Genomic DNA, 16,630 nt, shown 5'->3' with positions numbered 1-16,630 from the left:
GAGTGTGAAGCCATAGTACAAGTATACCAGATCCCAAATGTCCTAACCCTGTAGGCCTGACTTCTCAAATTATGCAAGTTGTCTTGGAGAGCTTTTCACCTATTATAGTTAAAACACGACCAAAGGGAGAAAGCTGAGAGATGAAGAGGGAAAGACAGAAGACTAGTACACCCAGGGACACAGTACAACAGTACACGACGTTCTTTTCACAAATATTTACTGTGTGCCTAACATGTGCCAGACACTGGGCTATCTTCATAGCCAAGGCCAGGGGAACTTTGGTAAGCCAGAGCGGGGTAAAAGATCACAGAGCTGAACTCAATGCCACAGCGATACCCGGAAAAGGTAAAGCTTTGCTCTCTCCCACCATGCTGGATGTAGCACAAGAGATCAGAGGACTATATAAAGATCTGTAAGGAAGGGTACTGATATACTCTTTTCACTGAAGTCTTCACCCACCTTCCTCTACTCCTGGTGAGTTGTCAAAGGACCTCTCCTGAACCTATGAAACTGATACAGTCAAGTTCAGCCTTCCCGTTCACCTACTTCCTCTTCATTGGCTCACACAATGTCAGAACTGGAAGAGTTTCAATCACCTAGACCCATCTCCCAAGAGGTGTTTTATCCAAGGTCACAAAGCTGCTTAGTGTTAGCTGGGATGAGAAGTGGCCTGGTTCTCTTTGGAGTGTGTGGGACAGCTCAGCCTGGGGAGGAGGGTCCAGGGTCCTTGAAAACCTCACAGAAATGGCTGATGATGGGGAGCTGGCTGAAGACAGAAATACTCATTGACTTTGCTTAGTGGTGCCCAATGAACAAGCTTAGCAGGTGATTGAGAAGGCAAGGAAAGAGAATCAAACTTAGGATCCAGGGACTCAGAGGACACTGTACTGCCTCAGGCCACTCTGAGGAATGAAGATCAGGCCCAGGTAGACAGCCATTCTTCACTGGCGCTTCTGTCTGGCTTGAAAAGGTGACTGGGGGAAAGGGGCAGATTTTTATCTAGGCAACCGCCCTGGGTGTGGATACTGAGTAGTAAGGAAAGAAATGCAGTTCAGAAGCAAAAAGGGAGGAGACACACACTCTGAGCTTTTCTGAGAAACCAAAGCAGCTAGCAAGCAAGCAGTGCAGCTAGAGAGATGGGGTCCATGGATGACTTGGGAAGGAGGAAGCTGATCAAAGGGGAAAGGCACAAGGGAAAGGATGAGGACTTCAGTTACTCCTTTGAAGACAAACAAGAGGTGGCTTTATGAGAGTAAGTTAATTCAGGTCATGGGAGTGAGACTGGGCAAAGTTATTAGTAGAGGGAGGCGGAGTCTTGCAATGAGAGTCAAGAGCCAGCTGGATCAGTGGGGGTGGTGGATGTCAAAGACAGGGAAGGCCCCTCCCAGGGCAGAGGGGCTGGAATGCAATCAGTGCCCCACACAAAGGACTCTGGTCCTCGGTCACAGCCAATCCAAGCTCACACGTAAAAGCAAGCCTGCAGATCAAGTCTTTAAAACTCAAGATATCAGCTACCTGCGCTAGTGACTGATGCTCTCTCAGAAGAGTACGTAGGGCCTGGACCAGTGGGCTCTTACTGGCTGGACTGCCTCCATCCAGGGCCCAGCTCCATGCCCACAACCAGATTTCTTACCAAGGGACCGGGGCCCATTGGGAGAGTCTATACTGGGCAGTGCTGGGGACACTCTAGGACTCTCGAGGAGCCACATTCCAGCCAGTGCCTCTCCTCCCACTTCCAGGCTGGGGGCTGGGATAGTACATACCCCTGTTCCCGAGCCCCCAGCCCCCAGCCCCCAGCCCACTTGAGTCCCTGTTCCCATCACAGACACCTCACACAGCAGTGCTAGAGTTCACCAGTCATCTCTCTGAAGAGTTTACTCTGTGATAAGTCTGAACCATTCACTAAACACAATTAAGTCCTTATAACTGACAACACACACCAACATAAATGCAAGTGTTAAATGTAAAAAATAATGTCAAAAAGAGCCATAATAAAATACAGGCAAACATTTTTCTGCTCCAAGGGTGGTGAAAGAGGTTTCTACCCATAAAGGCAAACAAAGAAAATATAAAGGAACAGTTTTGGCAGATGTGATTATATAAGCCCTCTAAAAGCTCCTTGACTGTAAAAACAAAATAATTATCACCCACCATAAACAAGAACAAAAGGTAAATGACAAAATGGAGGGAAATATTGGCAAGATGTGCCCTTGCAATTTCAATAACAAAAAGAATACTTGGATAGAAAAGTGAACACAGAACATAATTTAAAATTCATAAAACAATAAATATATGAAGTAACATAATATATATATGAAAATGTTTGGCCTTGCAATACCATGATAAAATTAAAACAGTGAAAATATTCTTTATCAGTTGATAAAGGACTTTTAAAAACTGGCCTTCTAGTGCTATCAAATGTGTGGTAAAAACAGACACTTGTGGAAATGTAAAGTAGCACAACTTTTTCAGTGAACAAATTGGCAATATATATGGAAAGCCTTTAAAAGAGCATTATCCCTTCTGCTTCAGTAATCCTTACATAAATTTATCCTAAAGCAATAAGAAAACACATAAACACTTCTGTACAAACATATTCACTAAGCATTATTTACAGAAGTGAAAACCAGAAAACCTGAATTTCCAACAAGGAACAACTGGTTTCGTGAAGTGATGCTCACAATACGGCACGTGAAGAAAACCGGGTTGTTAATAAACGAAAATGTTAACAGTGGTTGTTTTTGGGCAGTGCAATTACCGGTAATTTTTATTTTCACAAGTTTTCCCACACATGGATTAATTTTATAATCAGAAAAAGGTTATCACAATATATTGCTGAATGAAAACGTTTATAAAATAGTAACACAGAACGTGACTCCACATTTGCTGTTTAAAAATATATATGCCTATAAAAATACTAAGATAACAAAATGTAAAATAACTCCATTTGAGTAGTGGAATTATAAACTTTTATTATTTTCTAAAGTTCTTACAATGAAAACATTACTTTCGTAAAATGAAATTATGTTAAAGGGGAAAAGTTCTCCCGTGCTTCCTCAGGAAGGGCCTCATACCTAGTTTTTCTTTCCGTTTCTTCACCCCCTCCCCCTAACGCATCTAAACCTGCTCTTTGTGCTGCTTAGCCCTGAAACCCCCCAGAGACAGTTCAGGCTTCCCTCACAGTCCAGGTGAGAGGTGTGGAACAGCACTAAGGCACTGGCACCAGGGCTGGAGAGGCTGGGCTGGATTCGGGGGCTCTTTCGAAGGTGGTGAGGAGAGGGAGACGCGGAGATTTCTAACGTGGACGGCTGGGTGCGTGGTGGCCGAGAACACAGGAGAGAAGCAGGTGCAGACAAGCTGAGTTTGCACAGCCACAGACCCGGGGAAGGTGTCCACTGGGTGGCTCGCTACGTGGGTGTTGGAAGTTGAGGAAAGGCCTAGACTTGGGCGTGATGAATGTAGGAGTGAGCAGGACTGAAGTCACGTAGTGGACACAGTCAGCCACAAGTGAGAGAAAAAAGCGAGGCCCATGGATAGAATCTTTGGGATTCTCCCTTTAAGAGGTGAGGAGAACTCTTAAAATGGGAGGGTAGGCAGCAACCAGACTTCAGTAGCTTTAATAAAGAGTGAGGAAAGTGGAGGCAGCAAACACGTAGACACTTCTACCACTTGGTGGTAGAAGAGGCCACAAACTGGTGGTCTACCAGGTCTCTACAAAATACTGATTTCACTGTTAGGGTTTACATACTTCTCCTAAATCTGGATTTCTGGATTTCCTCAAGAAAGAAGAGGAAGACCCAACAACACTGGGCAGCCATTTCTGCATGGCAATAACAACCGGACTTGAAAAAATGCTACTTCATAGCAGGAGTACTCCATTAGTGGGAGCTCCAGCCCTTCTCGCCTGGCCCCTGGTGTAGAAGATGAGGAAATACTTCCCTTTGTGAATGAAAGTCCTCATTAGTGCTCATCTAGACTTCACTGAAATAGAGGCCAGCGTTTGACCCATAAGCCCCACGTTTGGCCCCCGAAGGCAAATCCTGGGACAAACATACCTGAATTAGGGATCCTGACCAGACTGCGAATGCCCATTTCCCAGCAAGAGACATCGTATCAAAAGCCTCTGGAGGGCTTCCCTGGTGGCACAGTGGTTAAGAATCCGCCTGCCAATGCAGGGGACACGGGTTCGAGCCCTGGTCTGGGAAGATCCCACATGCTGCGGAGCAACTAAGCCCGTGCACCACAACTACTGAGCCTGCGCTCTAGAGCTTCTGAGCCACAACTACTGAAGCCCGCATACCTAGAGCCTGTGCTCCGCAACTAGAGAAGCCACCACAAGGAGAAGCCTGCGCACCTCAACGAAGAGTAGCCCCCGCTCTCCACAACTAGAGAAAGACCGCGAGCAGCAACGAAGACCCAACTCAGCCAAAAATATATAAATAAAATAAATTTTTTAAAAAAACAAAAAAGCAAAAGAGAACAAAACCCAAGAGCGCCTGGAATTACAAACGTAGGGGAGCAAGCCCGCTCTCACCCACTGCCCCAGGCTCAGCGGCGCTCCCTGGGCAGCCTTCTTTTGGGCAGAAGCAGCACAGGCTTCCCTGCATGGCTGCCAGGGCCCGCCCCCAGCTGGGGACTTCCCGGCTCTGCTCCCAGACGCTCAGCCACACTCCCTGAATGGGCCCACCCGATGGCAGGCAGCCTTTCCTTCTCTCCAGATTTACACAGTCCATTCCTCTACCTGGGGAAGACGACTTGCTATTTTTATAACAATTGTTACCTTCTCCAGCAAGATCAGAAAATACGTCAGTTTTGCATTCTGTAAGTGAAATATTTGATGCTGCCTAAAAAAAAAAAAATCTTTCTTCTGTTATTATACAATTACATATTGTCAAAAGAGTCGTTACCTAATTGTTGGTTATTTTACGTTGATTCTGATGCAACATGTGCTTGCATTAGACATTTTATTTTGTGGTTTTGCTATCTACTTAATTATCTGTACTACTGCCAAATACAAAATTCTATAAAGATTTGGTAGCATAAGTTAAGAACTAATTATAAGCAATTTCACTTATTACATCTTGTTCACTGATCATAGGCTGGAAAATTACCTTCAAATGCTACATTGTGAAGGTGGGTAAGAGATGCTTTTCTATTCCCTGTGTCATATCATTGAAGTCTCCTTCCCTAGAGATGGGTCAAATAAGCCCAGAAGTCTATTTCCACCCTCAGTGTAGCACTTGTTATGAATCTTGAGATTTGGTATGAAATCTCAGTCTCTTATCTCTGGACCTGAGTTCAAGTCCCACCTCTGTGACTTAGCTCTGTGAACAACCTTAGGGCAAGTCACTTAAGCTCTCTGAGCTGCCACTTCTTTAACTGATCACACAGGGACTCCATACCTCTTTGAAGGGTTACTAAGTCAGACAATTTACATAGAGGACGGACAATAAGTACTGGTTCCCTGTTCATCCTCCCAGTACACAGGAGCTTGGATTTTGCTCTCAGTCAGAGAGTGGCAGTCTACACCCGCAGTTATACACTTGAGGTCTCAGCCTTTTCACCTGAGTCTCTTGGTAGAAGATTTTCTGACCAGAGATTGAAAACTCAAAGGAGACTAAAAAGAGGTGAGCAAGTTGAGACGCCTACTCTTTGTTCATGGACTCTCCCAGGTGCTTTAGTATTTCTCTCACTTAACTGCTGCTACAACTCTGGGAAGCAAGAATTCTTCAACGTTTGTATGAGGAATCCAAGCTTTAGTGAGAATGACTGACCCTGTAAGTAGAACTGGAACGCAGACCCAGGTCTGATGAACTGTGAAGGCTGTGCTCTTCTCTGTTTTCCGCTCCCCTGCACTTTCTGGTCCACTCCGTCTTATCTCCGTTCCCTGGCTCCTAATAAGCACCTGTGGTCCCTCACTTCCCTGAAGAGAGCCGGAGCCCCCCATGTCTCTGCTGGGGCTGAGAGAGGCAGAGAGGCTGCACCTCAAAGGGCATGCAGAGCTGCAAGGCCTTCAGTCACAACACAGTCCCCTGGGGTAAAAGCAAAGCCTCCGAAAGGCAGCATTAGCTGTTCCAACCAGCAATTGAAAAACATAAACGGCTGTTTTAGTCATTTGGGTGAGTCACAGCAGAGGATCTGAATGTCTTTACAGAGCGGAGCAGGAACTCTCTGGTATGCGTGTGAGGCCCTGCTGCTCGTGGGTGAGCCTCACGCAGGGCTTTCTAATACTGTACTGGCACGAGCACCAAGAGGTTTGTACTTGGGAGCATTAGAAAGTTCAAGACCATCAATGCCCTGCTCCAAGAGGCAGAGGCCAATCCATTCTCACCAGTAAAGCCTCTTCTGGGTTTTCCCGGGGTTAGTGCCCATTCAGCAAACTGATTCTCCTGAGCATTAACTTCTCCAAAAAAGTTGTGGTCACATCTCTTTCCTAGGGGCACCTCCTGGCTGGCTGTAAAACTGCTGCACCTTTGAGACCTTCCTTCTCTCAGAGGGTTCCTTAGTTTTCCAAACTGGACCTTCTTCCTCCTCATGTACAGGTCTGTTGCATGGCCACCTAGGACATCTGTTCCTCCTGGGCCATAAAAATAAGGGCAGATGAAGTTTCCCCTTGAGCCCACACAGACCCAGGGTTAGTGACAGACATGTTCCACACAGAAACACCTCTTGTGGAAAAGAAGGCCCAGCTAACCTGTATAATATACCTAACACAGAACCAACTGTGACAATGTTTTATGTAAATAACACAGCACATGCATGCTCTCCAGCCAGCCAGATAAACCAAAACAAGAATTAAAAGACAAAAGAAGATTGAAAGCAGCTTCTTTCTTAAGGCTCTCTATATTACTCTTCCTGCAACATAAAGCTTTTGAAAAGTTACTATTTAAAATCACTAAACATCCCCCTCTGGTACCCCCATTAACTAGAGACCAATAAAAAGTTGATCCAAGGGACTGACCCAACCTGGATATATTTTAGAGTAGCAGGACAAGTCAACTGGTACCATAAAGAAACATAAAAAGGTTGAAAGCTTATGCCCAGACTGCAGGGTGGTGGGGTTTTCTTTATTTCTACTTTTATCTCTCTAATTTTTTTTATGTTAAAATATACTTGCTTCCATAAAAATGTTTATCTGAGTAGCAACTGGATATTTCAAGACAATACCAAGGACACTATTTTATCCACTCCACAGTGAAGTTGATAAAAGGGCCAAATACGCCCCCATGTGGCTACAGAGGAAAATGCCTCGGTTTAAGTAAGAAGGAGGGGCTTACAGGAGGCCTGGAATTTTCTACAGGCCTTTGCATCTTTTTCACACCCTGCAGTTTTATTACTTGTCAGAGCTTAGAAGTTGCTGTGCTCACATGGTAAGCTTTGATTTCTATCAAGAGAAGAGAGCTTTCATGTTTTTAAAAATATATACTAAAGTTTTAAGTAATCCACATGCACCCTTAAGATCAGCTGAAACTCTAACACAGAGACACTAACCCTACTAGGACAAGCAGCGATGCTCTGGCGCGTGAATACCTGGGCAACGATGTGGCGTGAAGGGACCAAACTGCTGGAAGCAAAGCAGATTCCAAAGAACAAAAGCAGCTTATTCCCCTCCTTGGAAAACAAGTTCAGCTTCTGTTCCCACTTTGGTTATCAAGAGATCAGAAGCCAATGCAAGGGACCAGAATAGAATTTAAGATAATACCACAAAGATCGTATTCCACACCAATCCATCAACATGAACTTGACCTCTAGACACTTCGGCAAGTATCACTCAACATTATGATACCTGGGTCAATAACCTATTTCTTCTAAAAAAATTCCTCTTCCCCATATCAGAGGTGTAGGCTACCACATATCACACGCGTTGTAAGTATATGCATAAGTGAAAGAATTTTTAGATGTTTTTTCAAAAGTTTCAATGTTCTCTCATTAAATAGAAATAGCTATTCAGAGAAGGAAACGAAGACACACAAATGCAAAAATGGCACTCACAGCTCTGGCACTGGAAGCTTCTGTTGTCACATACTTTTTAAATTCTAAGAGCATTACCTTAACACCTACAAAACGTCCTCCATGACACCAGGCCTTAAACCTGGGGCACCAAACACATATAGACACAAGACACATCTCCTGGGCCTGCAGGTCCACAGAGGATTCTTTGGAGACCTCTAAGTATCAGACTTAAACAAAGGCTAATACTGCACCTGAAGCACATTTTGAACAGGCGAGGAGCATAAATAATGCACTCCTGTGACAACATGGAAAAATACAAGACATCAGGTGAGAAAAGAGCATAATATAAAACTGCAGCATGAACACAACCAAAGTTGAACCCACACACTCACACACCCCATCTACAGAAAGAGATTAGAGACTAGAAGGAAACACTGAGATACCAATAGTGGCTGTGCTTCAGAAGGTTGAGACTAGGGGTGATTTTGAAGCTGTTTTCTCCTTTCATCTTTCCAGATCTTTAATAATGAGCATACACTACTCTTTTATAGTGAAACAAGCAAGCAAATACTTAATGATCACTTATCGAGTGAATGGTTGTCATCTAACTCACTTATCCTAAAATTTTATGAAGATATAAACTAGGTTTGGGTCCAGCATATGATTCCAATGTGTCCTAAGAGGTAAGCAGAGCAGGATGGTGTGGGTGAGTACAGGAGATGAGCACAGGAATCTAGGGCCCTGCAATGAATCTTGGCTCTGTGGGACCCTGGGTGTTGGTTTCCTTATCCTGTCAAAGAAGAGGCTGGACTGGCATAGTGGTTCCTAATCCTCAGTGAGTTACTAACTGCTCTCTCTAAGTCAGGGACCCTTCTCTCCAGAAGAAAACCCCAAATATGTCCAGAGCTTTCGGAAATAATCCAGGAGGCTATGGGTTCTCCAGAGGTTCACGGACCAGGTTAAGAACACTGGTTGGTTAATATGTTCTCTTCTGCAGCTCTGTCTCCAAGGCCACAGGGAGGTATAATATGGTCCTATTTCCATTTCCTGTATCTTTGCTGAGGGACTGGTCTAGCTGCTGCTAAAGTATGCCAAGGTCACCAGTTTTCTGCCCCAACCAATGTCACCTTTTAAAAGTGTGGCTTAACTACGCAGTCTTCTTTGCAGATAGCAAGGAGCTCTGGCACCATACTCAGAAATTTCAGGCTAAACAGAACCCTAGGCTGCTGGTGTAAAATCAAGCCATGAAAAGTCAAGCACAGCAGAGGATAACTGAGACACCAAGAGAATAAAAGAGAGACTCCTTTTCCAGAGACATTCCTGCCAAGCCCTGACACTACAATTAGAAACATGTTTTAAGAACATGGTTACCTCGGCCTTAGAATTCTCCAATGGTAACAGGTAAACAAAGAAGGGATTACAAGGGAACCCCAAAAAACCGTCTTTGATCAGCGACAACTTATCTGCCAATAGATGAGACTTTCTTAAGCAACTTACTACACATAACTATCTTACTCCATTTTTATTTCTATCATCAATCACCTATCCATTCAAAGCCAAGAAAATATTTTCCCCAACCCCAGGATTCAAACAGGATTGACAGTTTTCAATTCTGAATACTCTTATATTAGCTCCACTTCAAATGTCGAAACAAATTAAAAAATATCACACACCAGTAAAACTGCTACAAAATAGTACTTTAAACAGGTTGGAGGTAGGGGTATGGCTTCATTCTGCTGTATCTCAGTCACATCTGGCAGTTTTGATTCCCTAATTCTGTTTCTGAAATAACCAACATCAAAACAGACAAGAGTCAGGAATATGCCGATGTTTCCAACGTTTCCAGGCGCTTCCTGATTGGCCCTTCTTCCTGGCATTACTGAGCTTTCTCTCCCTGACTCTCCCGCCACCTACCATTAGGCCAGTTCCCTTCTCAGGACTGACACAGGGGTCATCAACTATATGTACCCAAAGCCTTCAGTCTTGAAGGTGACTTTAGAAGAAGGTACAGGGCTATCTGGTATACCACCTCCACCAGGGGGTTGAGAAAGTCACCCCTTCTCAGGAAGCAACCAGGGGTGACAGAGTGTGATGCTCTGTAAGTTCTGACCAGGATCAGACTGCAAAAATAATCCTTTTGGCCTCAGAAAACCAGTCTAAAGCTAAGGTGATCAGCTTAAGTCAGGTTTAAATCCCTTGTGAGTTTACTGATGGCTTTTTGTTGATGCAAATAATCACAATTCTTCCTCTGAACTACCATACTACAGTGCCCTGTTAACTTAAAAAAAAAGGGAGGGGGATGTTTAAAATGGATTAATTTGTTTCAGATAATTCCAGCAGGCCAATGGTGGGATTCAGCTTGCCACCCCACAGGCCACACTCCAAAGCAAGCTGCTTTACTGTGCAAGGAGTTTGGAGTTAACTAGCAACAAGCCTGAAAATTTGGTTACGTATATAAGTACAAAGCTGGTTCATCAAATCCCTGTTCTGGCCCTCAACCCAATGCATTTCAACTAAGGCATCATCTACCTCCTTCTTAACGTTTATCAAACACTTGAATAGGTAACATCCAGCCACTCTTTGGAGATGGTTCCCTTTTTCAGACACTGGGTTGCTGAATTGCTCAGAAGCCTCTTGGTCCTGGGCTCCATTACTGGAGCCTTTACAACTTTCCCAAACCTCCATCTCTCCCTTTTCCTCACTCCTTTCATCCTCCATGGGTTCTGGGTTTTCCTCCTGGGAAAGCGAGTCCTGGTTTGGGCCACGGCCCTCCACAGTAGCAGACTCGCCTTCCTGTAGAGCAGGCCCACACAGAGCACTCTCCTGGGGACCCTGAGCCAAGTCTTGGTTCTTGCCAGACTCTTTAGCGGGGGACCTTTTCTCTTCCAAGGCTTGGATGACGTTCTTGGGAGCTCGGGGAACTTCTCTCAGTTGTCTCACTCGGTCCCTTTTCTTCCTCCTTAAGTGAATCCAGGAGTTTTCTATGGCTGTTAGGAAAAGGCTAATTTCCTCCTTTCCACAGGGAACTCGTTTATGCTGGACCTGTTTGGAGGAAAAACAGAATTTTATAGGAAATCACTTTTCCCCTCTGAAAACTCCTTAGAACTTTCTTTTTTAAAAAAGAAAAGAGGGCTTCCCTGGTGGCACAGTGGTTAAGAATCTGCCTGCCAATGCAGGGGACACGGGTTCAAGCCCTGGTCCAGGAAGGTCCCACATGCCGTGGAGCAACTAAGCCCGTGCGCCACAACTGCTGAGCCTGTGCTCTAGAGCCCAACGAGCCACAACTACTGAGCCTGCGTGCCACAACTACTGAAGTCCGCACACCTAGAGCCCATGCTCCGCAACAAGAGAAGCCACTGTAATGAGAAGTCCGCACACCGCAGCAAAGAGTAGCCCCTGCTTCCTGCAACTAGAAAGAGCCCCGCGCACAGCAATGAAGACCTAACGCAGCCAAAGATAAATAAACTTTTTAAAAAATTAAAAAACAGAAGAAAAAATAAAAGGAAAAAGAGAGATTATTATAAGTACTTCTTCAATGTGCTTATTAACCAGGTACCTTCAGATCGGTGAGAATTTTTTCAATCCATGTTGTCACAACTACTATGCCTTCCACTGTCTCAGAGCCCAAAGACGGTGCTTTGAGGGATAATTCTTTCATCACAGATTCCAATACTACAAACGTAATGGGTTTCCTTGGCTTCTCTAATTTTCTTCGCTTACTTGGTGGTGACTGAAAGAAAAAGAAGGCATGGGAGAAGAGGGAAGGTTATCCAAATAACTAAATTTCATGCCTTATAATGAATTCAGCTTGGGAAATATCCATGACCTCTGCTACCAATCACAGAGCACTAAAAACACAAAGGCCTTTGCATCTTTATTTTTAATGCTCAAAACAACCCTGCAAAATGGGTTTATCATCTCCCCATTTTACAGAAGGGAAAAACTAAGATACAGAGAGCCTATGTAATCAGCTCCAGGTCGCACAGTTAGTATTTGTCAAGTTAGGATTTGAACCCCAAAGCCAGGTTCTTTTCTGCCATACCATGCTGCCTGTGTTCTGGCTATCACTACGTAACTCCTCCACTTACTAAAGGTCCTTAATCTACCTGTTGTGCCCAAAACAGGCCTGTGCAAGTATTCTTTCATGGCACCTCAAGGACCCCAAGGGCATTGTATTATTTTCTATAAAGAAATGCATGGCTTAAAATCACCACCTTGTAGCCTGAGTTTGTACTTGCCAAGGCTTGAAAGAAAGCAGCTGGTGAGCCACAGTTTGTGAGATCACATGCTAGGAATGACCAGGGCCATCAGAATTACATCGGCGGAAAAGGACGCTGAATCTTGGTTAACATTAGGGCCAAGCCAGTGGCTAGCTAAGCACTGCCTCTCAGCTGGGGAGAGGGGACACCAGTACCGAAGAGAACAGCGGATTTGAAAGCTGGTTCCACATAACTCAAGGTTGTTGTCTTTCTTTAAATTTCAAGCTTGGAAAGTGATTTACACTCTAACCACTAGAGGGACTCAAGTTCCATTTTAAAAACCAAGTGACACTGCTGTATTTAAAGTTTATTTCTTTAAAGTAAAAACTTGCTAAATTTTTTTAAATGACTCAGCTAAGACCAGATATATTATGGATACTTTAAGAGACAGACTTGTAGACAACTTTTATCAAAACTTAAAAAAAATTAAGCTAATTCTAAGGTTAAATGGGTCAAAATGAGCAGGATTATAAGAAGACTCAAAAAAAGAAAATACCTAGTCAGCTTTGAAGATCTTCTCCTAAAGAAAGGCCTCTGATAATTGTGCTGCTAACTCCAATTCTGCCTGGAAACAGTGACAGAGCACGTCCATATACACACATAGTCAGGTCCAGTTACTGGGTGAGGCCTTATAGGAACTAACCAGCAACTCCCTACCCCACACATACACAACAAAATATCCAGTTTATTTTATGCTAGAAAACTTTTAGATGGTATTTCTTAGAAACAATCTACATTTTCTCTTTATACCAGATATTAACCAATAAAGAATGGAAATTAAAGAATAGAAAACAAGCTTAGAAGAAAAGGACCAAAAACAAAGGGTGTGTGTATGAGTCAGAAACCTGCTCTTGAGAAATGAATGGTGGACTCTAAGCCCTGAGTCTGAACTTGCTCAGTTAATGTTTCAGACAAGATGAGACAAATTCATGTTGACATTAAGATAGTAGTATTGTTATTACTCAATCACCCAGCATAAGAAACATAATTTCTACAATTACGGACAGCCTAACACTTTGCACTAAGGAGCTTAAGATATGATTATTAAGCTGGGGGTGAAAAAAGATGGTGGTGTTGTAGGAGGAGGATGGGGGAGAAGAATCAGATTCCCTTTCCACTTCCTGACATCCAAGGCTGTTAACATGGAAAGGTCACCGTCACAGGGCCATCCCTGACAGCACACCAAAGGTCATCTACAAATATGGCTAAAAGGATAACGCCCCATCTCTCTTCTGACAGAGGTGGTAATCATTTGTGCTCACAAATTCCAACCAGCAAAGTGAAGATATTGCTGTGTTTCTCATTTCCTGCACTATTCTTCTCCAAAAGTAAGAATGGACTCATCATCATTTCTAGAACTAAAGGAGAAAAATGCATCCTCACCAAACTTAACAAGAGCTCTATCAAGGATCCACTTTACAAGTTGCAAGGAAGTCAGAAACAACAAAACAGTTTATTGCCTTCTTACACCAGTACTAAAATGAAACCTTCTCTATCTCATATATTGCTCCTTTACCTTGCATCCTGGCTCCAGTGTTCCATATACAATGGTCAATCAACAAATCTGGTATTTCTGAAGATTTTTAGTAAATTGTTTTAATACACACACATATTCTCAGGATTGTTTTAGTTTTACTCTATTATAGAAACTAGGTAGGCACTCAAAGAGACAGATAATTTATACTTTAGAAATTCTCAAAGTTTTTAAATGATTAGAGATTAACTTAAGCCTGGCTTACAGCAATCATTCCTCTCCCTTTCTCGTTCGTACTGTAAATTCTTAGTAGGCAGGGCCAGAGTAAAATACAGGAGCAGGTCTTAAAGAAATTAATAGTTAAATTCAACCCCACAGGTTCAACAGTAGGTAACTGTATATATACCCTGTTACAACACCAGTAAATACAAGCTATCTGTTTTTCCCCAACTGAGATGATCTTAATTTGCTAATATGCTTTTAAATCTCAAACCACAAATATTTTCAATGAAGAGTTCTACACTCAAACTGTCATAATATAGTTTAGAAGACAAAGTAACATAAATAATTCAACATTTTAAAGCATAAATTTAAAAATCAATAATTTACAATGGTTAATTCAGTTTAGTGCAAAGAATCAGAAGGTGAATTTACAACTGGTTTTGGATTAGAAGATGAACTACTGTATTACCCAGCTGAAATTACAATGTGAAAGAAGTTTGGTGGGGAGCTGTAAATCCCGCAGGGGATACAGGTTTTGTATTGCTTGAACTGCAAGGATTCAATGAATAAAAATCAACAGGGGGAGGAGCGTCAAGTGTTACTATACTGAAACCATAAATTGGACAAAAACAGTTCTTAAATTTTTAAAATATGCTTTACCTTGCAGAGCTGTCTTTAAATTTCTTAAATCATCACTCTTATATTAATTTCTAGATCTCAGTGGTACAATTAGTCAGGAGACTTTCAAATTAGGTGTAACCTGACGCAATCCCGTGTAGCATCTGCTATGCTGCTGAAGCTCTGCTGTTAACTACAGCTAAGGCAGAAACTCCCAATGAAGCCACAGGCTGCATGAAAGCTTTAAGAGCTCCCTTGTATCTGCAGGAAAAGGGAGTCATTCACTAAGATCTGCTGAGCATGAAGCCACAGCCTCCTCGTTTAGACAAAGCAGCTTCTAGAATGGTCTGGAGGGGAAAGGAGTGCTCTTGGCTACTGCACTGGGGTCCTCCCTGCTCTACCATACTCTGAATGGCTACTGCCCCAGGTCCTCCAGGAACAAGCAGAATGTCTGTAAGCTGTTATTCAGCACAGGCTGTCATTTATGGAGAAACAAAGCCAAGCAGCCAACACTGACACCTGGCTGGAATACACACAGGAGGTGCGCTGGGAAGGACAGTCAGACCATCTTGCCTTATTCAAATATGTATCAGCTCTGCTGCCATGAAGTGGACAAAATATTTTGTTGTCTAAAAGTGCGGCTTCCTTATTAACAGCCCAGTGGCATTTCTGTTGTTACCTAATCTGCCAGGTTACTGTTTCTAAAATGTCCCTGTAATCATTCCTAGATATATTCAAAAACAATAAAAAGTAAAAAATCAAGGGGAAGAAAAGTTTATGTAGAATGCTACCTATCTAAGAAGGGGTGGCTATAACTACATGTGTATTTCTTTATATTAAAACAACCAAACAAAAAACAATGGAAGGATAAATTATAAAATCATTTAAATAGTAATCCAAGGAGAAGAGGGATTGATTGGGGTGAAAGAGACAAGAGAAAGAAGCTAGACTTCTAACTATATCCTTTTCAATATTTCATTTTGAAACCATGGGTAAATATCTTTTACAATTACAAAACAAAATTAAATAGTACAAAAAGAGGCAATCCCTAAAAATATAAAGTAGAATGAAACAAATGAACATAACTGTGTACGGACTGGTGGCATAAACCCACAAAAAGGAAACATTCCAAATGACTTTAAAATCCATCATGAGACAGTCCCCAAGGACAAAAGAATGAAAAAAAAAATCTATTTTCACAAATCATTTGGTGATGTTAACTTTGAGACTGCCGTGGTATATCATGGGCCAAAACAAATGAGTAATTAATTATGGTCAAGGACTGAGATTTTTGGCATGGAATTTTTGAACAGGAGATATAGATAGACAATTGGTGAAGTTAAGTAGAAACTAAATAGAAAGTCGGAACTAGGATGTATTTTATCTTTAAAAACAAAATCGAAAAATAGTTGCTGCCAGCTCTGGGGAAGAAAAAAAAAACGTATTTTTGGGGGGAGCAACCTGTCATACTAGACAGCAAGGGAGCTACTACCCAAGACTCTAGTATGATAAGACAACTCAGCATCCAACTTGAATAAACACTCCATGGGCAAAGATGGGACATAATCTGTGCATCAATAAAGATAATAAGTGTAACAGACTGAAAAATACTGAAAGTGTAAATCCATGAGTTCATAATAGTCTAAAAACAAAACCTAAACCACCCTCTTTGGTTACTTCTGGGAGATGCTAGGGAACCACTAACTCATTATTCTTAAAACTGAAAAGTAAAGCAAAATAATCAAGCATTTATCCTGCCTTTACCAGATGAACTGTACCTCAACGTAACCAAATAGTTGATAAGGGGAAGTTTCTCTTTATAAGTACTTTAGCAATAAAGAAGGAATAATAGAATCGGAATATCAACATTCTGCAACTCTAAATGAATTAATGGATCCAGGCAATGATCATCAATGACTGCTCACATTGTAAGAAGACAAAAGCAAACATTATGTGCCTCCTGATGGAAGTTCTGAAGCATACCACACACCACCTAGAAAGCAGTCTCTCCCCCACCCCCCATCAAAACTGTACAATATCTGATCATGCCTCTGGCTCTAACTGCCAATTTATAGGAAAGACAGGGTCTGAGGAACATATTAAC

At 42.5% G+C, this 16,630-nt stretch overlaps 1 protein-coding gene across 6 annotated transcripts in view; it reads right to left on the bottom strand.

The window, feature by feature from the left end:
- Window positions 1-2,946: 2,946 nt before the first annotated feature.
- Window positions 2,947-16,630, bottom strand: part of METTL16 (methyltransferase 16, RNA N6-adenosine) — a 60,436-nt gene continuing 46,752 nt past the window's right edge. For all 6 annotated transcript variants that reach the window (XM_060133769.1, XM_060133772.1, XM_060133771.1 and 3 more), the window contains 2 exons: window positions 11,510-11,683; window positions 2,947-10,995 (listed from right to left, as the gene is read on the bottom strand). In XM_060133769.1, the coding sequence (XP_059989752.1) occupies window positions 10,372-10,995; window positions 11,510-11,683 (798 nt within the window). In that variant the 3' untranslated portion in view covers window positions 2,947-10,371. The remainder of the gene's footprint in view (window positions 10,996-11,509; window positions 11,684-16,630) is intronic.

The sequence above is a fragment of the Lagenorhynchus albirostris genome, chromosome 20 (genome assembly GCF_949774975.1).
Source record: "Lagenorhynchus albirostris chromosome 20, mLagAlb1.1, whole genome shotgun sequence".
Taxonomy (NCBI): Eukaryota; Metazoa; Chordata; class Mammalia; order Artiodactyla; family Delphinidae; genus Lagenorhynchus; species Lagenorhynchus albirostris.
This window is presented reverse-complemented; position numbering and strand designations above follow the sequence as displayed.